The sequence below is a fragment of the Stomoxys calcitrans genome, chromosome 5, assembly GCF_963082655.1.
Source record: "Stomoxys calcitrans chromosome 5, idStoCalc2.1, whole genome shotgun sequence".
NCBI lineage: Eukaryota > Metazoa > Arthropoda > Insecta > Diptera > Muscidae > Stomoxys > Stomoxys calcitrans.
In genome coordinates, this window is record NC_081556.1 from 116,821,264 (window position 1) to 116,847,834 (window position 26,571).

Here is a 26,571-nt window from a genome sequence, read left to right on the forward strand (position 1 = left end):
AAAACACATCGTGCAAAATTTCAGCCAGATCGGATAGGAATTGTTCCCTATAGAGGCTCAAGAAGTCAAGATCCCAGTTCGGTTTATATGGCAGCTATATCAGGTTATGGACCGATTTGAACCATTTTTAACACAGTTGTTGGAAGTCATAACAAAATATCTCATGCAAAATTTCAGCCAAATCGGATAGGAATTGCTTCCTGTCGAGGCTCAAGAAGTCAAGATCCCAGATAGGTTTATATGGCAGCTATATCAGATTATGGACCGATTTGACATATTCTTAACACAGTTATTGGAAGTCGTAATAAAATATCTCATGCGAAATTTCAGCCAAATCGGATAAGAATTGCGCCCTCTGTTGGCTCAAGAAGTCAAGATCCCAGATCGGTTTATATGGCAGCTATATCAAAAAGTGGACCGAAATAGCCCATTTACAATCCCAACCGACCTACACTAATAAGAAGTATTTGTGCAAAATTTTAAGAGGCTAGCTTTACTCCTTCGAAAGTTAGCGTGCTTTCGACAGACAGATGGACGGAAAGACGAACGGGCATGGCTAGTTCGACTTAGAATGTCATGACGATCAAGAATATATATACTTTATAGGGTCTTAGACGAATATTTCGAGGAGTTACAAACACCATGACGAAATTAGAATACCCCCATCCTATGGTGGAGGGTATAATTTGTGTTTGTTTGTGTGTTCTTTATAGACTCAAAAACAACTGAACCGATTTTCTTGAAATTTTCACAGATGGTGCATAATGAACCCGTGGTGAAAATAGGGTACTACATTTTTGGATATCCGAAAGGGGGGCGGACCCTCCCCCCATACCCTACTTTTCAGAAACGCCAGATCTCGATGATGGGTGGTGGTAAAGTAGTCTAAAAATAAAAATTTGGTATCCAAATTTCGGATGGGGTACCTAGGGGGGTAGCCCCACCCCCAAAACCTACCAAATATATATATATATAGACCAATCATGACAATATGGGACTCAAATAAAAGGTATTGAAGAGTATAAAACGTATCTGCTATCGAATTGTCGGACTAAGTGTTTGGGGGACCACCCCAACCCCCAAAACACCCCTAAATCGGACATATTTACCGACCTTGACAATATGGGACCCAAATGAAAGGTATTTGCGAGTAGAATACGAATTTGGTATCCAAATTTCTGGGGGTGCACCCCCACCGCAAAACACCTCCCCAAATAGGACTTATTTACTGATCATGGCAATATGGGGCTCAAATAAAAAGTATTTAAGTATAGAATACGAATCTGATACCCAAATGTGGGACCAAGGGGGTGCACCCCTTGCGCAAAACGCCCCCCCCCAAACAGGACTTATTTACTGATCATGGCAATATGGGGCTCAAATAAAAGGTATTTTAGTGTAGAATACGAATCGTATATCCAAATGTGGGACCAAGTGTGTGGGGGGCCGCCCCTTCCAAAAACAACCCCCAAAGAGGACAAATTTACTACAATAGCATGGGGCCCAAATGAGAGGTCTTTGGGAGTAAAGCAAAATTGCAAATTGTGCCCATGAACATTCCACTAAGGAACAGGGGCAAACTTCTCACATATCAACGAGTGCAGTCCGATTTAAGTTCAAGCCCAATGATAAGGGGCCTCCATTTTACATCCGAGTCCGAACGGCGTGCCGCAGTGCGACACCTCTTTGGAGAGAAGTTTTACATGGCATAGAACCTCACAAATGTTGCCAGCATTAGGAAGGGAAAACCACCGTTGACAATTTTTTCTGATGGTCTCGCCAGGATTCGAACCCAGGCGTACAGCGTCATAGGCGGACATGCTAACCTATGCGCTACTGTTAACTCCCACGAATCTGATATCAATGTTCGGGAAAAGTGTCTATGGGGCCACCTCACCTCCATAACACCACCCATATAGGACGTATGTGCTGACCATTCCACTATGGGGCTGTAATAGAAAGTATTTTAGATTAGAACACGAATCTGATATATATTTTCGGGGCAAAGTCATTGAACGGCAGCCCCATCGCCCAAAACACTCCCGAAACCGGTCATATTTGCCGACTATGGAAATATGGGGCTCAAATGCTAGGTATTTGGGAGTAGACCACTAATCTGATATCAACATTCGGGACCAACTGCCTAGGGAACGTCCCACCTCCATAACAACGCCCAGATAGGACGTATTTGCTCACCATGGCAATTTTGGGCCTTAAAAGGGTGTGGATCTCGATAATGATAGTTTTTAGGACCCATACCCTAAATCGGACCTATTTGCTGACTTTTGCAATAAGGGGTTTTAGTGGAATTTATTTGAGATTAGAAAACGAATTTGATATCCAATTTTAAGGCCAATATGGGGTTCAAATAAATGATATTTGAGAGTAGAGCACAAAGCTGATATGTTTTTAGGGTTAAGTGTTTGGGGGACCACGCCACTGCCCAAAACACCCCTAAATCGGGCATATTTACCAATCACGTCAATGCAGGGTATTAGGTATGAGGTATTATCAAATGAAAGGTATTAGGGGTTTGGGGGTTTACCCCTTCCCTAAAACACCCCACAAACAACAATTATTTTCTGACCATCGCAACATGAGACTCACAAAAGGGTATTTGGGAGTATAATACGAACCTGAAATCCAAATGTGGCATCATTTATTTTGGGCACCGCTCCTTTCCCAAAATTCCTGCCAAAGAGTATAGATTTTGGGGCCAATTGTTTGAGGACGCCTCATCCCATACACTCCCCTTAAGCCAATGGCAATAAGGGGATTAAATAAACTGTATTTGAGAGAAGAACACGATGGTGGTATTTTTTTCTGGGCCAAGAGTCTAAGGGACCACCTCACCCCCGAAAACATCCCTAAATTATGACCATATCGAGCTGAAATAAAGACTTTTAATAATGGAGAATATCTAACACCCAAAAGTTAATGACCCTCCCCCCCTCCTTATCCCAAAAGTACCAGCCAAAAATAAAAGTGGACCGATTGAGACAATATGCGACTTAAATGAAAGGTTTTCAAGAGTAGAGTACGAATTACATATTAAAAATTGAGTCCAAGTAATTGGGGGGCCGCTCCGAACCCAAAATCCCCACAAATAGGTTTATTGGGCGATAATGACAAAATGGGGCTCGAATGAAAGGTATTCGGAAGTAGATTACGAATATGGTCAGGAAGCAGGTATAGACTATGTAATTTGTTGATGTTGGAAGGGGGCGGACGCTCCCCCCTTACCACAAAAACGCCACCCGAAATCCAAAGTGAACCGATGGGGACAATATGGGTGTCAAATGAAAGATATTGGAGAGAAGAATACGAATGTGGTATAAAAACTTGGGTTCAAGTATCCAAGGGGTAGCCCAACCCTAAAAAAAATTATCCAAATTGAACGTATTTATCAATATAGGACTCAAATGAAAGGTATTTGGGAGTAGACTACGACTATGAGATAAAAAAACGAGGTCCAAGTAATTGATAGTCGCCCAATCCCCGATAAGCTCCCCAAATGGGAATATTACTCAATCATAGCTTGATGAAAGTCAAACGAAAGGCATTTGAGAACAGATTACGAATATGACTTTTAACTTTGTGTCCAAGAATCTAGGTGGTGCTTTACCTCCTAAAATCGCCTCCAATAAGGAATCAAGTGATAGATTTTTGTGAATAGAGTCCATCATTCAAATTTGTGCTCAGGTGACAGTGTGGCGCACAACCCTCATATAGATAGACGCCCTTCACAAAAGGCTTTATACACCAATCATGACAAAATGAGGTTAAATTAAAGGTATATGGTTGTGAACTGCGAATCTGATATTATTATTCGGCTCATATATCTAGCAGACCACCTCACCCCAAAACAGTCGATCAATTATAATGACCTAACTGGGCACTGGGCGATTTAATTAATGTGTGGGGACACAAATAAATGTAGGCCGTCATAGCCCCGAAATTATAACGTTCAGCGTGACAACAGGAGTTGCAAACCTTAACGTTATGGTTGCAGCCATTTTTAGCTCATCGATAGACAAGACCAAATGACGTGTTGCTGGGCAACACTTTTTGTTCAAAAGTTTTACACGGTTTAATAGTAAAAACTATCGCCACCGCACCAAATATAAAGACTGGCAAATTAGTTCTTTACCACAGAAAATCGTTTAATATTTGATTCGATTTAAAAAAAGACCATAAGATGACTATTTAATAGGTAGTCATATGGTATGATTCACTCTAAGCAAGTAGGACTAACATTTAAATTAGCGCCATCTGGCAGTCTTCAATTGAATTTATTTGATCGAATTGGATTTGGTCGATGGAACTAAGTTGGAGAAGCCAACATGAACAGAGAGAGGGCAGAGTGGTAAAAATTAATCATCCAGCATGTATCTTTGTTAAGACAACCTATCGGTTCATTGAATAAAGACAAATAAAATGTAGGATTTTCATTGCGGTTGTTTGCGGTACAATTTTTTAACTTTCCCACCCAAGACGGTGTTTAAGGTAGTTTAATTGCCAATCTTTGCCATCGAAAAAATAGTTATAAATACGAACAATGTCTATAGAAAAAAATATCCCCTTTCCGTAATTTTCAAAAATGACTGATCGCGGAGATGGGTAGGGCAATTTAAGCGAAATTTTGTTTGCATTTTTACAGCGACCTAAAAACAAAAAAAAAATTTTATCTAATTCTTAGTTAAGGTGTCTAGGAGGGCCACCCGCCCCAAAACCCAGCAACTGAATTTATAGACCACGTATTGGGAATAGAGCACAAAATAGGCTTTCACTTTTGGGACCAAGTCTATAGGGGTCGACCACCCCCCAAGAAGCACTTTTACTGACTATTGCAATGTGGGGTTTACATAAGAGGTACTTGAGTGTAGAAAAATCCAAAGGAAAGTAGGAATACATTTTCAACTACAATTACCCAGAAATTATCAAATTTAGAGTACTCCTCTCCAACACATCATAATTGGGCGCAGCGAAGCGGGCCGGGCTCAGCTAGTATTACTATAAAAATAAAGTCATCACAATAGCATAGAAATAATTCCAAGAATCTATAAATACCCTTTCCAATTCCATACAATAAAAAACTGAAAATAAATCCTTATTCACATACTCGTATATCATGTTACTCTCGATTGCTACTAAATGAAACCTCTTGCCTTCTGTATTGCTAATGCGGCTCCATGGTGACCATAAGATGAAATATTTGACTTCAATTCATAGTCACCATAGAGAAAGGGGCACCCTGTCAAATTCAGCAATTAGCAACAAAAACATGCACATCAGTTGTAAAATCCTCTTAGGCACAAATAAAATACATAACGCAATTAAATTATAATTATTTATGGAAGAGATTAATTTGAACAATAAGCAGTTGTTTATCAAGCCGTAGACATGGTAAAGCAAGTCAACAAATTACAATAAAACAAGCAAGGAAAGGCAAAAGTCGGGCGTAGCAGACTATATTATACCCTACAGCGTGACAACTGACCACATTATTACCAATTACTCAAAGTCGGACGGAGGCCATCGCAGCGCAGAGGTTAGCATGTCCGCCTATGACGCTGAACGCCTGGGTTGGAATCCTGGCGAGACCATCCGAAAAAATTTTCATCGGTGGTTTTCCTCTACGACTACCTCAATATTTAAGGAATTTGATCGAAATCGGCTTAGATTCCTCTTCCATATACAAATTCGTCCGACTTTGGGTAAAATTGCAAGTTTTTGCCCATGAACATTCCACTAGGGAACAGGGGCAAACTTCTCACCTATCGATGAGTGCAGTCCGATTCAAGTTTAAGCTCAATGATAAGCGGCCTCCTTTTTATAGCCGAGTCCGAATGGCGAGCAGCAGTGCGACACCTTTTTGGAGAGAAGTTCTACATGGCATATTACCACCGGACATGCTTACCTCTGCGCTACGGTGGCCTCCCATACGTACGTACCCATTGAGCCAAAAATGGTCTTTGTCGTAAAATGGAAGAAGCGTGCGATGAACTTTCTAAACAGAGCACGCATTTTGATGATTAAATTCAATAATTTGCACCGTTGTTCGTTTGTATGACGATTCATGGTTAAATTATAGACAAAACTGAAGATGTTTGATTGTGAAACAAAACATGAAGCGTGCGTGAGCTGTTTAAACTCTCTCTACTCCCTACTCTACTCTACTCTAGTCTATTCTACTCTACTCTACTCTACTCTACTCTACTCTACTCTACTCTACTCTACTCTACTCTACTCTACTCTACTCTACTCTACTCTACTCTACTCTACTCTACTCTACTCTACTCTACTCTACTCTACTCTACTCTACTCTACTCTACTCTACTCTACTCTACTCTACTCTACTCTACTCTACTCTACTCTACTCTACTCTACTCTACTCTACTCTACTCTACTCTACTCTACTCTACTCTACTCTACTCTACTCTACTCTACTCTACTCTACTCTACTCTACTCTACTCTACTCTACTCTACTCTACTCTACTCTACTCTACTCTACTCTACTCTACTCTACTCTACTCTACTCTACTCTACTCTACTCTACTCTACTCTACTCTACTCTACTCTACTCTACTCTACTCTACTCTACTCTACTCTACTCTACTCTACTCTACTCTACTCTACTCTACTCTACTCTACTCTACTCTACTTATACGTTGACTTTGCCTCGGATTCACATTTGAACTCTACTCCCAGAGATAATTCATTTGGGTTACATATAGTCCCGATAGGCCTACAGTGTTGTTTTCTTTGGGAGGGTGTCGGTCCTCCAGACACTGTGAGAAATAAATTGCAAACTTTGCCCATGAGCATTCCACTACGGAACAGCGGCAAACTTCTCACCAATCAATGAGTGCGGTCCAATTCAAATTTAAGCTCAGTGATAAGGGGCCTCCTTTTTATAGCCGAGTCCGAACGACGTGCCGCAGTGCGACACCTCTTTGGAGCGAAGTTTTACATGGCAAAGTACCTCACATATGTTGCCAGCATTAGGAGGGGAAAACCACCGCTAACAGTTTTTTTCTGATGGTCTCATAGGCGGACATGCTAACCTCTGTGCTACGGTGGCCTCCACTGTGAGAAATAACGATATTAAATTTAGAATACCCACCACCCTAGGATGGGGTTATACTGATCTAGTCATTCCGTTTTTAACACCTCGAAATATTCGCCTAAAACCCCATAAAGTATATATATTTTTGATCGTTTCGACGCCCTTAGTCCGTCCGTCTGTCGTAATTACGATAGCGGTCGTAACGCTAGCCGCTTGAAACTTTGAACAGATATATAATATTGATTTTTTTTTATTTATTTTATCGTAAACCAAAAGGCATTCCTCATCAAGGTGTCGCTTCGGGTCTTAAATAGTTCAATTGACAATCGATCGGCTCCTGCTGGCTTGTTATGCCTCAGCTGGGTTACTGCTACGCTGACTTCATTCTAATTGCCAAAAACTGGAAATTTTTTCCTTCTATATCCTAAGCACGCTTTCTGCATCTGTTACACAGCCAAACTCATGTTTTATCTCATGCTAGCTATGCGTAATTGTGAACTTAAAATTTTTTAAAAGACAATATGTTGGCTTTGTGCTCTTCAATTACAACCACGATATTCTGCACCTTCAAACGGCGTGGCGCAGGGCAACACCTCTTTGGGGAGGAGTTTTTGCATGGTAAAGTACCTTACAAACATTTTTTTGATTTTTTCGCCAGGATTCGAACCCAGGCGTAATAGTCCAAATAACGTTCTTCAAAAAGCGAAACTGATTGATCAACCCTCGTAATTTAGGCAAATATTTTGAGTTACTCCTTTAACGCTTACACACTTAGCACTTTGGCTAAACTTCGTTCAATTGAGAGATAAAAGCTTTATGCCATTTAAAGAAAAAGTATATGAGTAAATGGCAATAATTGCAAACAATTAATTCTATGACACAAAGACTACACAAAGGAAGCACTTAAAGAAACTAATGATAGACAACACCAAAACGGAAGCGGAAATGCCAAACTAAAATTGTAAAATTGTAACAGAAAATTCGATGCTATAACTTAACTCCGCTCACATCGAAGGAGGACAGCAACAAAAAATCAGCAGAAAACCAAAAACAGTAGAAATTCAAAATGATTATGATGACAATGGTGAAACAATAAAAATATACTCCAATTGCAATTGACAACATGAAAACGGAACAAACAAAACATTGTCACAACACAATAACAACAACTGTTGCAAGTGAAAAGCCAACAACGAAGGAATGTTAGTCCAGAAATTCCTGACAGCTGACTATTATTATTATTACTATTGCTTCTGTTGCTGTTCCTGTTGTAGTTGTTGTTTATGGCCATTGTTTGTCAGCCTGGCTAGAATTAGAAAATAAACCTTCGAGAAAAGCAGGACATGCAACGACTAAACAATAGCAAAAATTGCAGTTGTCATAAATAAATGTCTAAATTGAAAAAAAGTGATATAAACCTAGACTTTTGCTGTAGCCATTGTTGTTGTTCCTAAAAATAACAACAATAGCCAAACAATAACGGCAACATGACTGGGAAGGAAATGTAGACTAAAATGTCTCTCCGTATGACAGCAACTTTAACTATTGCTGCCTACTTTTAGGCTGTTGCAACTCAAGCAAACTTTTAAACAACTGCAGAAAACCATAACTTGACAAGCAGACAACCAACCAGGCATTGCACATGCAGTTCAGATCTCAAAGAATATGGGTGGAAGCCTGAAGATATGGATAGTTAGTGACAAAAAAAAAAACTATTTAATTAGGAAAACTCTAAAATTTAAATGCAAAAATCATAGTCAAAGGGTTACAAGATCTTAGGTGGCCTAAAGCAGCAACATCGAGGGATAATTCTTTAAAATGACCAAAACGGCGTTCAGCGCCATAGGCGGACATGCTAACCTCTGCGCTACGGTGGCCTCCAGGTAGCGCAGAGGTTAGCATGTCCGCCTATGGCGCTGAACGCCTGGGTTCAAATCCTGGCGAGACCATCAGAAAAAAATTTTCAGCGGTGGTCTTCCCCTTCTAATGCTGACAACATTTGTGAGGTACTTTGCCATGTAAAACTTCTCTCCAAAGAGGTGTCGCACTGCGGCACGTCTTTCGGACTAGGCTATAAAAAGGAGGCCCCTTATCATTGATCTTAAACTTGAATCGGACTGCACTCATTGATATGTTCCCTAGTGGAGTGTTCAGGGGCAAAATTAGCATTGTGCAAAAACAAACCTGTTGGACTGCACTTCAAATGCCCACGTACTTCTAAATATTCAAATGGATTCAGAAAAGTAAAACGCATTCAGTTGAGGGGCCAAGCACTACTCACTGTGTCGAATTTCAGCAAAAACGGGTAAGAAATTCGTCTTTTATGGGCTCAAGACTTTAAATTGGTATATCGGTATATATAGCAGCTCTATCCAAATATTGACCTAGCACTACTCACTGTGTTACATTTCAGTGAAATCGTGTAATAAAATGGGCTTTTATTAACCCAAAACCCTAAATAGGTAAATTGGTCTATATGGCAGGCATATACAAAAAAAGTCCGATCTGGGTGTCGAATTTCTCCCATAATGGGTAAAAATGCCGCACCTATTTATATACACTCGTATTGTCCGATCTCAAGCACACTCCTCAAGCTATTGCATCAGCTAGCTACCAAGCACTACTCAGAATGCCAAATTTCTGCGGAATTTGCGAAAAATTTATTGATAACAACCTCCTGTAGTTGATTACGAATAGCGTGCTGTTAATCAACACTAATTGTTGATGTCGAACCTAGTTGAAGACCCCAAAAACATCACCTAATTTGTGATATTCTCACCGGCAATATTTTCGGACGTTACTTGAGGTGTATAGGACAACAGTTGCCTTCCTTACCCTATCTAAAATATTTGATTTGAAATTTAATTTCCTTTGCAGCAAAAAAACATTTAGGTATTTTACGTTTTCAGTAAATGGAACATTCGTTCCTTTCAAGAAGACAGGTGCCACTGTAGGTATTTTCCGTTGAAAAGAACTATTTTTGTTTTGCACGAATTTACGTCTACACCCCTATCGGCAGTGAGTTTCCTTACGACACAGTTGAGGAAACCGCGGAACTAATCTTCTCTAGGATACAAGACACTTGAGGTGTAGATTATTCCTCCTTAGATGCTTGTTGAATACGTACGATACAACTTCAGACTTCCCTATCATTATCTTATTACCAGCCTAGCCCTTCCCTTTCCCATCCATATGCAATCCCAATCCTTTGCAAAACTTATCCCTATTCTAACCCTGCCACATTCCTATCTCAATCCTTTCCATGTCCTGCCACTATCGCTATCCTATCAATACTAATATCACTATCCCAACCCTATCCTATCCCTACATTTATAGAAATTTGTTAGCAAAAACAGCAAAACAGTTTACTGAAACAGCAGAAAGTCTGCTGAAAATAGAACAGCAGTTATTTGTTGCTAAAACAGCAAACATTTGCGACTGTTTTCATATTAAAAATTTTCAAAAATGTTTAATATTTCATCTTATTTTTCACATTTACAACATATAACTAATTTTTTTTAAATTTTGTACAATTTGTTGATTTTTGATGGAATTTAAATAACAGCGGACAAAATGTTTACTGCTTTTATATTTATGCTTTTAAACAAAAAATGTACGCCTAAAATAGGCCATTTTTTATTAATATGTAACAAATGTCTCATTGTCCCTATCTCTATGCCTATCCCTATCCCTATCCCTATCCCTATCCCTATCCCTATCCCTATCCCTATCCCTATCCCTATCCCTATCCCTATCCCTATCCCTATCCCTATCCCTATCCCTATCCCTATCCCTATCCCTATCCCTATCCCTATCCCTATCCCTATCCCTATCCCTATCCCTATCCCTATCCCTATCCCTATCCCTATCCCTATCCCTATCCCTATCCCTATCCCTATCCCTATCCCTATCCCTATCCCTATCCCTATCCCTATCCCTATCCCTATCCCTATCCCTATCCCTATCCCTATCCCTATCCCTATCCCTATCCCTATCCCTATCCCTATCCCTATCCCTATCCCTATCCCTATCCCTATCCCTATCCCTATCCCTATCCCTATCCCTATCCCTATCCCTATCCCTATCCCTATCCCTATCCCTATCCCTATCCCTATCCCTATCCTATCCCTATCCCTATCCTATCCCTATCCTATCCCTATTCCTATCCCTATCCTATCCCTATCCTATCTCTATCCTATCCCTACCCTATCCCTATCCTATCCCTATCCTTTCCCTATCCTATCCCTATCCTATCCCTATCATATCCCTATCCTATCCCTATCCCTATCCTATCCCTACCCTATCCCTATCCTATCCCTATCCCTATCCCTATCCTATCCCTATCCTATCCCTATCCTATCCCTATTCCTATCCCTATCCCTATCCTATCCCTATCCTATCTCTATCCTATCCCTACCCTATCCCTATCCTATCCCTATCCTTTCCCTATCCTATCCCTATCCTATCCCTATCATATCCCTATCCTATCCCTATCCTATCCCTACCCTATCCCTACCCTATCCCTATCCTATCCCTATCCTATCCCTATCCTATCCCTATCCTATCCCTATCCTATCCCTATCCTATCCCTATTCTATCCCTATCCTATCCCTATCCTATCCCTATCCTATCCCTATCATATCCCTATCCTATCCCTATCCTATCCCTATCCTATCCCTATCATATCCCTATCCTATCCCTATCCCCATCCTATCTCTATCCTATCCCTATCCTATCCCTACCCTATCCGTATCCTATCTCTATCCTATCCCTATCCTATCCCTATCCCATCCCTATCCTATCCCTATCCTATCCCTATCCTTATCCTATTCCTATCCCTATCCTATCCCGGTCCTATCCCTATCCTATCCCGGTCCTATCCCTATCCTATCCCGGTCCTATCCCAATCCTATCCCGGTCCTATTCCTATCTTATCCATTTCCAACGAAAAACTAACTTTTCCATTCCCACCTTAAATCATGCAACTGTTCCCTATTTCATTGTTTAATGTATTGCTACCTTTCCTATCCAATCATATTCTTTCGTCTGCCTATTGTACCTCTATCCTACACCTTTTTAATCCCCCATGTTTCCCTACTTCTTCCCAATCCCTCTCTTATCCATTTTGTTCATTCACTTAGCAGTCAACCTTCGAGCTAAAGATATATCACCACGTAGCGTTTAACTGAGACCTTACCGTAATCTGAATAGGGGCCACGGTGATGCATAGATTAGCATATCCATAAGTACCGCTGAACGCCGGGTCTCAATTATGGTTAATCTGTCACCCACTTTTAATAAGGTCCGTATTAAATTTCCCTACGAAAAGATGTCGCTCAGAGACCCAACACCTGGTGACAGTATGGAATGTATACCGACTCATCAGAATATACTAATCTTAAAAGGCGATGGGTTGCCAGCTGAACTAATGAAGACCGATAGCGACAAGATGATAGGGTTGAGTTGAAAAATGTGAGCCATGGTGGACGGTAAATTGCACAAACATATGGAAATCTCCATATGTTTGCAATGCATACATATGCATTCTTCGATCAAAGAGACTGGTTATGGTACGGTAACGAGAAAGAAGGCGACAATTGTGTGTACGACAACTGCATTTTATATGAATGTGCACAAATCGTCCAATCTACATATATTTGTGTTAGTTTGTAGGAGTACACTAGTGCTTAAATACATGCGTGTGTGTGTTAGTGTGTTTGGGTAAATGCAACCTATTGCTAAAACCACAAAAGAATATCAGATGTCTACAATTTTAGTGCAAAATGTCCCAAATTGATTGGTGGTATGAGCTGGGTACCTACATACGTAGGCAGCTTGTCGCCTAGCCAACAGCCAGCCATTCAGCAAGCCCGGCTGCTGACCATCATCAATCAGCCCATACTGCCCACCCATACAGAGACCATACCACTTTGCCACTCACCAGCTGAGGATAATGAGTGAAATGAGTTTTCAATGGACACTGACAGCTATGCTGAGTCTCATTCCATTGAATCGTAATGCGGCAGATTTGAATCGACAATGTGAAGGAGGCTTTACAGAATCTGGTATGAGTTGCAAACTTACCGACGAATTATTTGTGTAAAGACGACGCACTCAACGTCACACAAACCACTTATGAATATTTAATTAAAGACTACTTTATGGTTACCATGCAGCTTGGGTCTGTCCCCTAATGATCACTCAGAAGGCTATGTTGGGGCCAATGACTATAAATACAATTAAAGACCCCTCCCCTGCTATGCCATGCGTAAAGGCTAAACTGCCAGAACATATTTATGGCCATTATCCATCACTTGCTTAAATATTCAATTAAATTGCCATGTTAAGGAAGTGATATTGAAAGAATTTAAGAAATAGGCTTAATACGTCAAACAGAGGTAATGCCTTGCAATCAGATTAGAAGGAAGCCACAAGTCCATTATGTTTAGAAGCAGTCTTATCTTCATATGACTGCGCACATATACAACAAAATGTTAGTCCAATTTTGATTTGTTTTACGTTTATTGTCACCCAGGGCGATAAGTTGAGTTGGTTGCGTGACCTGATTGCGTACGATTCCCACCAGAGGCCTTCGTCAAGTATTACTGTGCTATTGGTTTCAAGAAATCCCATTTTTAATCTGAGACATTAGTGAGCGAAATGGGAATAAGAGCAGAGAGCATGGAGGATATGTTGATAAATGTGGCCTTGTGGAGCTTCTTACCATTTACCGGACCTTACGGAATATTTTTGCGGCTACTACAGAAGGAGGCGGACTCCCCGGCGCCCGATCCTAACGCTATGTTCACAGCGTGCCTGTGACTTGCAACTTCAACGAAGGTCTGTAAGGAGCCAAGTGTGGCATTTCTACCCAAGCTTGACAAGGATCTATTCGTCCCAAAAGCCTATAGACCCATAAACCTTACGTCCTTTGCAATCAAAACCATTGATATCACGATATTGGGTATGACATCCAGCGAATAGCTCAGGTAGAAGGCATGCGCCTATGTCAAAGGAAGGTCTGTTGGGACCGCCATATACGAGGTTGTCCATATTATATAGAAGAACTCTTCGATTACACATGCAGTGCGCTCACATCAAAACAAGTAATTTGTAAAATGAAATTTTCACAGATTGTGTAGTTTGCTTTGAAAGGAAACATAAACTATATAATTTTTTGATTTCGGGAGGGGGGGCGGACCCTCCCCCTTACCCCAAAAGTAATACCCAAAATAAAAGTATACTGATCGGGACAATATGGAATTCAAATGAAAGATATCCAAGAATAGAGTACAAATTTCACAATAAAAGTAAGGTCCAAAGTCCTGAGGGGCCGTCACAGTCCCAAAACCCCATAAAATAGGTTTATTTAACGATCATGACAATATGGGACTCAAATGAAAGGTATTCGGGAGTAGATTACGAATATGGTCAGGAAGTAGGAATAGGCTACATAATTTATTGATAACGCAAGGGGGCGGACCCTCCAACGTTATCCCGAAAACACCACTTAAAATCAAAAGTGGACCGATAAGGGCAATATGGGTATTAAATGAAAAGTATGCGGGAGTACATAACGAATGTGGCATACAAATTCGTGTCGAAAAATTGGGGGTCACCCCAACCCCACAAAAACACCCACAATAGGCACATTAGCCAATCTCGGATAAGTGGGACACGGTTTGTTTGGTCCGTATACACTGAAAAACGGCAGAACCGATATATTCGAAATTTTCGCATTTTGTGTAGGTTGGTCGGGAAGGAAACATAGGCTATATAATTTTTCGGTATCGGAAGAGGGACGGACCCTCCCCCTTATGCCAAAAACACAAGTGTACCGATCGGGACAATATAGGTATCAAATGAAAGGTATTGGATAGTAGAATACGAATATGGTATTATTAAAATTTGAGTCCAAATACCCATCGGGCCGCCCAAACCCCAAACAGACATGTTGGACGTTCATTACAATATGGGGCTCAAAAAACGCCATTAGACCCATTATGACTATATGATACATGGCTGAACCGATTTTCTTAAAATTGTCATATATTGTGTACGTTTGTCTGGAAGGAAACATAGGCTATATAATTTTGAGATATCGGGTGGAGGCGGACCCCCCTTTACCCAAAACACCACCCAAAATCAAAAGTGGACCGATAAGGATAATATGGGTATCAAATGAAAAGTATGAGGGAGTAGATAAAGAATCTGGCATACAAACTAATGTCAAAGTATAGGGGGTCACCCCACCCCCACAAAAACGGCCAAAACGGGCACATTAGCCAATCACGGATATATAGGACTCGGTTTGTTTGTTCCCTATAGACTGAAAAATGGCAAAACCTATTTTCTAGAAATTTTCGCATATTGTGTAGGTTGGTCTGTAAGGAAACATAGACTATATAGTTTTTCGGTATCGGTAGCGGGACCCTTATGCCAAAAACCCAAAAGTGGACCGATCGGGACAATATAGGTATCAAATGAAAGGTATTGGTAAGAGTAAGAGTAGAATACGAATATGGTATTAAAATGAATCTAAACACCAATCGGGCCACCCCAACCCCAAAACTTCCCCAAACAGACATACTGGACGTTCATTTCAATATGGGGCTCAAATGAAAGGTATCCGGTAGTAGATTTCGAATTTGGCATACAAAATTAGATCGAAGTACAGGGGGTCACGCCCCCCTCAAAAACGCCATTGGATCCATTATGACTATATGATTCTTGGGTGAACCGATTTTCCCAAAATTTTTGGGTGGAGGCGGACCCTCCCCCTTTCTTCAAAAACGCCACCCATATCCCAAAGTGGTCCGATGGGCACAATAAGGGTATCAAGTGAAAGGTATTGGAGACCAGAAAACGAATATGGTAAACAAGTAAAAGCGTGCTAAGTTCGGCGGGGCCGAATCTTATATACCCTCCACCATGGATCGCATTTGTCGAGTTCTTTTCCCGGCATCTCTTCTTAGGCAAAAAAGGATATAAAAAAAGATTTGCTCTGCTATTAGAGCGATATCAAGATATGGTCCGGTTTGGACCATAATGAAATTATATGTTGGAGACCTGTGTAAAATGTCAGCCAATTCGAATAAGAATTGCGCCTTTTGGGGGCTTAAGAAGTAAAATAGAGAGATCGATTTATATGGAAGCAGTATCGGGCTATAGACCGATTCTGACCATAATAAACACGTATGTTGATGATCATAAGAGAATGCGTCGTACAAATTTCAGCAAATCGGATAATAATTGTGACCTCTAGAGGCTCAAGAAGTCAAGACCCAAAATCTGTTTATATGACAGCTACATCAGGTTATTAACCGATTTGAACCATAGTTGGCACAAATGTTAAAGGTATCATAACAAAATACTATGTGCAAAAATTCATTCAAATCGGATAAGAATTGCGCACTCTAGAGACTCAAGAAGTCAAGACCCAAGATCGGTTTATATGGCAGCTATATCAGGTTATAGACCGATTTGAACCATACTAGGCACAATTGTTGGATATCATAACAAAACACGTCGTGCAAAATTTCATTCCAATCGGATTAGAATTGCGCACTCTAGAGGCTCAAGAAGTCAAGACCCAAGATCGGTTTATATGGAAGCTATATCAAGTCATGAACCGATTTGAACCTTGCTTGGCACAGTTGTTGGATGTCATAACAAAACACGTCGTTCAAAATTTCATTCCAATCGGATAAGAATTGCGCACTCTAGAGGCTCAAGAAGTCATGACCCAAGATCGGTTTATATGGCAGCTATATCAGGTTATGGACAGATTTGAACCATACTAGGCACAGTTGTTGGATGTCATAGCGAAACACGTCGTGCAAAATTTCATTCCAATCGGATAAGAATTGCGCCTTCTAGAGGCTCAAGAAGTCAAGACCCAAGATCGGTTTATATGGCAGCTATATCAAAACATGGACCGATATGGCCCATTTACAATACCAACCGACCTACACTTATAAGAAGTATTTGTGCAAAATTTCAAGCGGCTAGTTTTAATCCTTCGGAAGTTTGCGTGCTTTCGACAAACAGACGGACGGACGGACAGACGGACGGACATGGCTAGATCGACATAAAATGTCACGACGATCAAGAATATATATTCTTTATGGGGTCTCAGACGAATATTTCGAGTAGTTACAAACAGAATGACGAAATTAGTATACCCCCCATCCTATGGTGGAGGGTATAAAAAAGCAGATATATTCGATGTTCATGTCAATATGGGACTCAAATGAAAAGTATTAGGCAGTAGATTACAAATATGGCATAACATTAGGTTCAGGTAATGGGAGGCCTCGCACCACCAAATACCCCCAAATGGGCATATTAGCAAACCATGGCTATATGGGACTCAAATGAAAGTTTGCTGTGAAAGGCGGACATGGGTTACAGTGGCACGAATTCGATATCCACTCTCAGGGCGAAGTGTCCCCACCCTAAAAAGACATTAGAAAGTTAAAGAAGGCGCGGGAGCGGACCCAGTTCGGCTGATAAGTTCTATATATTAAAAGTATTACGTAGACCATGTGATGTAGGGTATTATATACATAATAGTTCCTTGCTGGTTTTTTAGTAGTTTTATTTTTCGAATCTGTGGTACTAATTGCAAGGTTGCTATGTATGCCTCATTCTTTCAGAACACAAACAACTACGGATTTCGTAGTATTTTCTATGAAATGCGAAGTGGCTTCCAGCTGTGCCTCTGTATCATTGGGATTAAGAGCTGAAAAGTTGTCAAGTTTTGCAACCTGCATTAAAAATAAGGGCCGAAATTCTATGGCCTGTAAAATTGTCTAGAATATTTGCATTGCTCAGGCCAACAAATCAAAATTTGTAAGTTTATTTCCACTTTTCTTGACATTTAAACCACTGCGCAATTGCAATTAGCATGAATTCAATTCCAGATTACTTTTAAATCATTTCAAAATTTAAAGAGAAATTACAAATCCTTTCATTATAACTTTAGCATAAAATTTGCTAAACTATTACCTGTTCGGTTGATTTTATCACTTGCACATTTGAATCTGTAAAAAAGAAAAAAAAAAAAATACAAAAAAATTAATGCCATATTTGAAATGTGAAATCAAAGCCTCTCATTTGAGTCCTTTTAATTTGCTAAAAAGGAAAACAAAAAAACAAGTGTGGCTTTTTGTTTCTATAAATAATAAATGCTTCCTTTCAACAAAACAAACGATAAGACATACAAAAAGCTTTTAGCAAAAGATAAATCTGTAATTCTATGCACACAAGAGCTTCCTATTCTATCCGTGCAGTTTTTTCTTGTTGTTCCATTTTTGTTGAATAGTAATTAAATTTGTTTAATACCAAGATAATTAAAAGCCGTACATGAATAGAGACGAAGAGAGAGGCAAACAGGATGCATTTGTTGCTGCATAGAGACCCACATGCAAGCAAACAATAAAAATAGAATTCGGACATTGTATGTCCGTAATGCAATTGGAAATTGGAAAGAAAGTCATTCGAAATAAGTTAAAACAAGTAAAAGCGTGCAAAGTTCGGCCATGCCGAATCTAATATACCCTCCACCATGGAGCGCATTTGTCGAGTTATTTTCCCGGCATCTCTTCTTAGGCAAAAAAATTATATAAGAAAAGATTTGCTCTGCTATTAGAGCGATATCAAGATATGATGCGGTTTAGACCACAATTAAATTATATGTTGGAGACCTGTGTAAAATGACAGCCAATTCGAATAAGAATTGCGTCCTTTGGGGGCTCAAGAAGTAAAATAGAGAGATCGATTTATATGGGAGCTGTATCGGGCTATAGACCGATTCAGACCATAATAAACGTGCATGTTGATGGTCATGAGAGAATCCGTTGTACAAAATTTCAGGCAAATCGGATGATAATTGCGCACTCTAGAGGCTCAAGAAGTCAAGACCCAATATCGGTTTATATGGCAGCTATATCAGGTTATGAACCGATTTGAACCATACTTGGCACAGTCGTTGGATATCATAACAAAACACGTGGTGCAAAATTTCATTCTAATCGGATAAGAATTGCGCACTCTAGAGGCTCAAGAAGTCAAGACCCAAGATCGGTTTATATGGCAGCTATATCAGGTTATAGACCGATTTGAACCATACTTGGCACAGTCGTTGGATATCATAACAAAACACGTGGTGCAAAATTTCATTCTAATCGGATAAGAATTGCGCACTCTAGAGGCTCAAGAAGTCAAGACCCAAGATCGGTTTATATGGCAGCTATATCAGGTTATAGACCGATTTGAACCATACTTGGCACAGATGTTGGATATCATAACAAAACACATCGTGCCAAAATTCATTCAAATCGGATTAGAATTGCGCCCTCTAGAGGCTCAAGAAATCAAGACCCAAGATCGGTTTATATGGCAGTTATATCAGGTTTTTGACCGATTTGAACCATACCTGGCACAGTTGTTGGATATCGTAACAAAACACATCGTGCCAAAACTCATTCAAATCGGATTAGAATTGCGCCCTCTAGAGGCTCAAGAAGTCAAGACCCAAGATCGGTTTATATGGCAGCTATATCAGGTTATGAACGGATTTCAACCATACTATGCACAGTTGTTGGATATCATAACAAAAAACGTCGTGCAAAATTTCACTCAAATCGGATAATAATTGCGACCTCTAGAGGCTCAAGAAGTCAAGACCCAAGATCGGTTTATATGGCAGCTATATCAGGTTATGAACCGATTTGAGTCATACTTGGCACAGTTGTTGGATATCATAACAAAACACGTTGTGCAAAATTTCATTCCAATCGGATAAGAATTGCGCACTCTAGAGGCTCAAGAAGTCAAGACCCAAGATCGGTTTATATGGCAGCTATATCAGGTTATGAACCGATTTGAACCATACTTGGCACAGTCGTTGGATATCATAACAAAACACGTGGTGCAAAATTTCATTCTAATCGGATAAGAATTGCGCACTCTAGAGGCTCAAGAAGTCAAGACCCAAGATCGGTTTATATGGCAGCTATATCAGGTTATAGACCGATTTGAACCATACTTGGCACAGATGTTGGATATCATAACAAAACACATCGTGCCAAAATTCATTCAAATCGGATTAGAATTGCGCCCTCTAGAGGCTCAAGAAGTCAAGACCCAAGATCGGTTTATATGGCAGCTATATCAGTTTATGAACCGATTTGAACCATACTTGGCGCAGGTGTTGGATATCATAACAAAACACGTCGTGCAAAATTTCATTCCAATCGGATAAGAATTGCGCACTCTAGAGGCTCAATAAGTCAAGATCCAAGATCGGTTTATATGGCAGCTATATCAGTTTATGAACCGATTTGAACCATACTTGGCACAAGTGTTGGATATCATAACAAAACACGTGGTGCAAAATTTCATTCTAATCAGATAAGAATTGCCCACTCTAGAGGCTCAAGAAGTCAAGATCCAAGATCTGTTTATATGGCAGCTATATCAGGTTATTGGCCGATTTGAACCATACTTGGCACAGATGTTGGATATCATAACAAAACACATCGTGCCAAAATTCATTCAAATCGGATTAGAATTGCGCCCTCTAGAGGCTCAAGAAGTCAAGACCCAAGATCGATTTATATGGCAGCTATATCAAAACATGGACCAATATGGCCCATTTACAATACCAACCGAACTATACAGACAGACGGACGGACATGGCTAGATCGACATAAGATGATACGACGATCAAGAATATATATACAATACTTTATGGGGTCTCAGACGAATATTTCGAGGTGTTACAAACAGAATGACGAAATTAGTATACCCCCCTTCCTATGGTGGAGGGTATAACCAGTAAAAACGTGCTAAGTTCGGCCATGCCGAATCTTATATACCCTCCACTATGGATCGCATTTGTCAAGTTCAAATACATATGAGCTATATCAAGTAATTAACCGATATGGACCGTACTTGTCATGCCGTAAAAGACATAGAAAAATATCACCTCTAAAGCTTCAGGCGAGTTGATTAATAATTACGCCCTTAAGAAGTTCAGAAAGTCAAATTGAGAGATCGGTTTATATGGCAGCTATATCAGGTTATGGAATGATCTAGACCATACTTGACACAGTTGTTGGAAGTCATGCCAAAATGACATGGCGGCTATACCAGGTTATATACAGATTTGGACCAAACTTCAAAGAGTTGTTGGAAGTCATAGCAAAACACCTCATGCAATGGAATGAGGACATTTATTCCAGTTAAAACTATAACGGCTAAATCAGATGTCAAAAGTTGGTTTAACCAGACATGCAGATCGAAAGAGGTGACATTCACGAACTGGCGCTTGGATAAAAATGCCAATACTGAACTGCTGCGCAAACAGGCAAGATCTTCGTGTGCCAATGTGCTTAGGGGCGAAAAATTTCTTTACGAACAGCGACTGCGAGCTAAGGTTCTTGCTTTTGGTCGTTCGTGAAAAGAGTAAAGGGTAGTTCTTCATCTATTGCAACGCTCAAAACGTTCACTGACCCGGTTGATAAGGCTAACATGTTGGCTGATACATTTGCAGGGAACTCTTCTCTGCCGGATAGCAATTAATCACTCTCCTTAATCGAAAATGTATCTGGCGTCATGGCGAACTCGTGGAGTTAAAAGGGTTCTTGAAAAGTAAGACGTAAATAAATCCCCGGGCCCGATTGGCATATCAACACTTGTCTTACGCAAGTGTTCTTCGACGCTCGCTCATCCATTAGGCAATCTTTTCAACCTAGTCTACCGTGCGGGAGTCTTTCCGGCGCATTGGGAGGTTGCAAACGTTCAGCCAATACCCAAGAAGGGTGAGGCAGACAACCCTGCGAATGATCGGCCAATTGCATATCAACACTTGTCTTACGCAAGTATTCTTCGACGCTCGCTCATCCATTACGCAATCTTTTCAACCTTGCCTACCGTGCGGGAGTCTTTCCGGCGCATTGAAAGGTTGCAAACGTTCAGCCAATACCCAAGAAGGGTGAGGCAAACAACGCTGGGAATTATCGGCCAATTGCAATATGTTCCGCTCTCTCCAAGGTCATGGAGTGCTTGGTTAATCCCCATCTTGTGAGGTATTCAGAGTCTAATGGCCTTCTAATTGACCAACAGCATCGCTCTACGGGCGACCTCATGGCACTTGTCGGAACGTTGGAGTCGCTCAATCCACCAGTTAGGTGAGAGTAAGGTTGTGGCTTTGGATATCTCCAAGGCATTTAATAGGGTCTGGCACGGTGCACTACTATCAAAGCTTGTCGCATTTGGTGTCGGTAATGGCTTCGTTCGATTTATTTCGAGTTTTCTCAGAGATCGCACTATTCGAGTCGTTATAGATGGGTTCACATCGAATGAGCACAAATTCTCGTTTTTTCTAATTTTCGTCAACGATCTGTTGGGTCAGACATCCAATCTGATCTACTCATTTGCGAATGACAGTAATCTCGGTCATTCGTACTCATTTGACCATAGGCCGAGTCTTCGAGAGATTGAGATTGGACAAGAGGCGTGTTATGGACGATACACTCTGCCAGGATTTGCTGTCCAATTCTGAGTGGGGTCAAATGTATCGAGTAGATTTTAATGCACGGAGTACTCAGTGCTGTTTGTTGTCACACAAACGATTCGCTGACCCATTACGATCATCTTTGTCTATCAACGGTGTAGATGTTGAGCAATCAGAAGTTTTTGATGTTCTGGGCATGGAAATACAAAGTGATATCCGTTGGGCTAAGAAAGAAGCATTCAAGTGTTTAGGATTCCTTAAACGGTGTAAGAATTACTTCACTCCGTCTAATCTTCTTAACATCTACACCACTTTCATTAGGCCAAAAATGGAGTACAACTCACATGTATGGGCTGGAGCTTCAAAATCATCCCTGCAGCTACTGGACCGTGTACAGAGGAGAGCGATGGCATTGATTGGGCATTGTGGGGTATGCAATTCTATTGCCTCCCTTCATCATCGTCGCAATGTAGGTTGTTTGGGGCTGTTCTATCGGCACTTTCATGGTGTGTGTTTGTCGGATATTCGTCTTCTTTATTCCTGAGGTAAGGTTGTATGTCAGGGATACTAGACATTCCCGGAACTCACACCCGTTTGTAATTGATTGGCCAGCGGATCGCACAATGCATTATCGAGAGAATTCTTATTTCGCCCGAACCGTTCGTATGTGGAATCGACTTCCGGATAATGTTTTTCCCACCCACTTTGATATCCAAAGATTTAGGACAAATGTCAATAAGCACTACATCCTTTAAGCGACATTTGTGAGGTGCTGTATTATATGGTATGGCAGCCATGTAAAAAAAATTCTCACAAAGAGGTGTCGCACTGCGGCTCGCCGTTCGGAAAAGTCTATGAAGAGGAGGCCCCCTTATACTTGAATCGGACAGCACTCAAATTTATATGAGAAGTTTGCCACTGTTCTTTAATGGAACGTTCATTGGCAAATTTGAATTTTTTTGCCCCAATTGGTAAAAACGTCATTTGCGGGCGGTTTTTTTTGAGGGAGGACGGGCCTCCGGAGAGTTTGGAACAAAATTATATGTCACATTCCTATTCTACTTCTGAAAACCTTTCATATGATGTCGCACTGCGGCTCGCCGTTCGGAAAAGTCTATAAAAAGGAGGCCCCTTATCATTAGGCTTAAACTTGAATCGGACAGCACTCGTTGTTATATGAGAAGTTTGCCACTGATCCTTAATGGAACGTTCATTGGCAAATTTGAATTTTTTTGCCCCAAAGGGGAAAAAAGTCATTTGCGGGCGGTTTTTTTTTTGGGGGGAGGGCGTGCCTTCGGACAGTTTGGAACAAAATTATATATCACATTTCTATTCTACTTCTCAAACCTTTCATATGATACCCATATTATCCCAATCGGAAAATAAATCCATTTGGTTGGTTAATGGGGTGGGGCGTCCCCCCAAAGTTATTTGACCTCAAAGTTTTACATCAAATTTCTTGTTTAAGTGTTACCATGGGTTACTTAAATAGGTGCACCCATCTTCTAGATCCGACGTTTTTGAAAATGGTGGTAAGGGGGAGGGTCCGCCCCCCTCGGATATCAAAAAATTTATTGCACTGTTTTCAAAGCGGGGCCAAACGGCCCATTTAGGTTAAACATCAAATCGGTGTACATTTAATATAGCACCCATACAAACCGATCTCCCGATCGGCGCCTGTTTCAATATTTTGATGATGCGGCAAAAATTTTATACGTAAAGTACACATATGCCCTTTAACAAAGTACATATGTGGTCATTTTTAGCAGAATCCATGGTGTTGGGTTACCAAAATTCGACCCGACCGTTGTTAAATTTGTTGTACATTTTTATACCCTCCACCAATTTCATTCTTAGGTTTGTAACACCTCGAAATATGCCTCTGAGAATCCATAAAGTATATATATTCCTAATCGTCGGGTCATTTTAAGTCGCTCTAGCCATGCCCGTCCGCCGGTCAGTCCGTCCGTCTGTCTATCGAAAGCGCGCTAACTTTTGAAGGAGTAAACCTAGTAGCTTGAAATTTTGCACAAATACTTTTTATAAGTGTAGGTCAATTGGGATAGAAATGGGCCAAATCGGTTCATGTTTTTGATATAGCTGCCATATCAACCGATCTTGGGTCTTGACTTCTTGAGCCTCTAGAGGGCGCAAATATGGTCCGATTTGACTGAAATTTTTCAAGTGGTGTTTTGGTATGACTTCCAACAACTGTGTTAAGCATGATTTAAATCGGTTCATAATCTGGTATAGCTGTCATATAAACCGATCATGGGTCTTGACTTCTAAAGCCTCTAGAGGGCGCAATTCTCGTCCGATTTGATTGAAGACTTGCAGGTGGTGTTTTGGTATCACTTCCAACAATTGCGTTGAGTACGGTTCAAATACGTCCATGGTTTGATATAGCTGCCATAAAAACCGATCATGGGTCTTGACTTCTTGAGCCTCTAGAGGGCGCAATTCTCGTTCGATTTGACTGAAGTTTTGCAGGTGATGTTTTGGTGTCACTTCCAACAAATGCGCAGAGTACGGTTCAAATACGTCCATGGTTTGATATAGCTGCCATAAAAACCGATCATGGGTCTTGACTTCTTGAGCCTCTAGAGGGCACAATTCTCGTCCGATTTGACTGAAGTTTTGCAGGTGATGTTTTGGTGTCACTTCCAACAATTGCGCTGAGTACGGTTCAAATACGTCCATGGTTTAATATAGCTGCCATAAAAACCGATCATGGGTCTTGACTTCTTGAGCCTCTAGAGGGCGCAATTCTCGTCCTATTTTACTGAAGTTTTGCAGGTGATGTTTTGGTGTCACTTCCAACAATTGCGCTGAGTACGGTTCAAATACGTCCATGGTTTGAAATAGCTGCCATAAAAACCGATCATGGGTCTTGACTTCTTGAGCCTCTAGAGGGCGCAATTCTCATCCGATTGGAATGAAATTTTGCACGACGTGTTTTATTACGATATCCAACAACTGTGCCAAGTATGGTTCAAATCGGTCGATAACCTTATATAACTGTCATATAAACCGATCTTGGGTCTTGACTTCTTGAGCCTCTAGAGGGCGCAATTCCTATCCGATTTTAATGAATTTTGACACGTAGTATTTTGTTATGATATCCAACAACTGTGCAAAGTATGGTTCAAATCGGTTCATAACCTGATATAGCTGCCATATAAACCGATCTGGGATCTTGACTTCTTGAGCCTCTAGAGGTCGCAACTATTATCCGATTTGCCTGAAATTTTGTACGACGGATTCTTTCATGACCATCAACATACGTGTTTATAATGGTCTGAACCGGTCCATAGCCCGATACAGCTCCCATATAAATCGATCTCTCTATTTTGCTTTTTGAGCTCACAAAGAGCGCAATTCTTATTCGAATTGGCTGACATTTTACACAGGTCTCCAACATATAATTTAATTGTGGTCCAAACCGGAGCATATCTTGATATCGCTCTAATAGCAGAGCAAATCTTTTATTATATCCTGTTTTGCCTAAGAAGAGATGCCGGGAAAAGAACTCGACAAATGCTATCCATTGTGGAGGGAATATATGATTCGGCTCGGTCGAACTTAGCAAACTCTTATTTTTTTTTTTTCCTTAAATAGCCATATCTGACCGAATTTGCATAGGGGTTCTTACTGGTAGCTTCTTTAAAATTAAGGATTTTTTTCTCATATTCAGGCATGTACGTTCAAATATTGGACAATGGACAGGATGTATAAAATGTGGATACTTTAATATTCACACATCCTGTATCCTGGTAAACAGCACTGGAAATGCAAAAGCAACGACACACACCCAGACATGTAAGAAACCACGCATACATTGAAGTACATGCACCACACGAATAAAATGCATTTCTTTTGTTGTATTACTTGAATTATATAAGCACTGGTGGTTAGGCATGAATACAAACAAACAAAGAGGAACTGAGAGGGCACTATCGAAAAGTAGGCCTTGAAAAA

General features: G+C 40.6%; 1 protein-coding gene across 1 annotated transcript in view; it reads right to left on the reverse strand.

Annotated features, from left to right (window-relative positions):
• The window catches only part of LOC106093039 (odorant receptor 7a), a 206,372-nt gene that overhangs the window by 19,651 nt on the left and 160,150 nt on the right, over positions 1–26,571 (reverse strand). The window contains exon 4 of the mRNA XM_059370349.1: positions 18,081–18,115. Coding sequence (XP_059226332.1) covers positions 18,098–18,115 — 18 coding nt within the window. The 3' untranslated portion in view covers positions 18,081–18,097. The remainder of the gene's footprint in view (positions 1–18,080; positions 18,116–26,571) is intronic.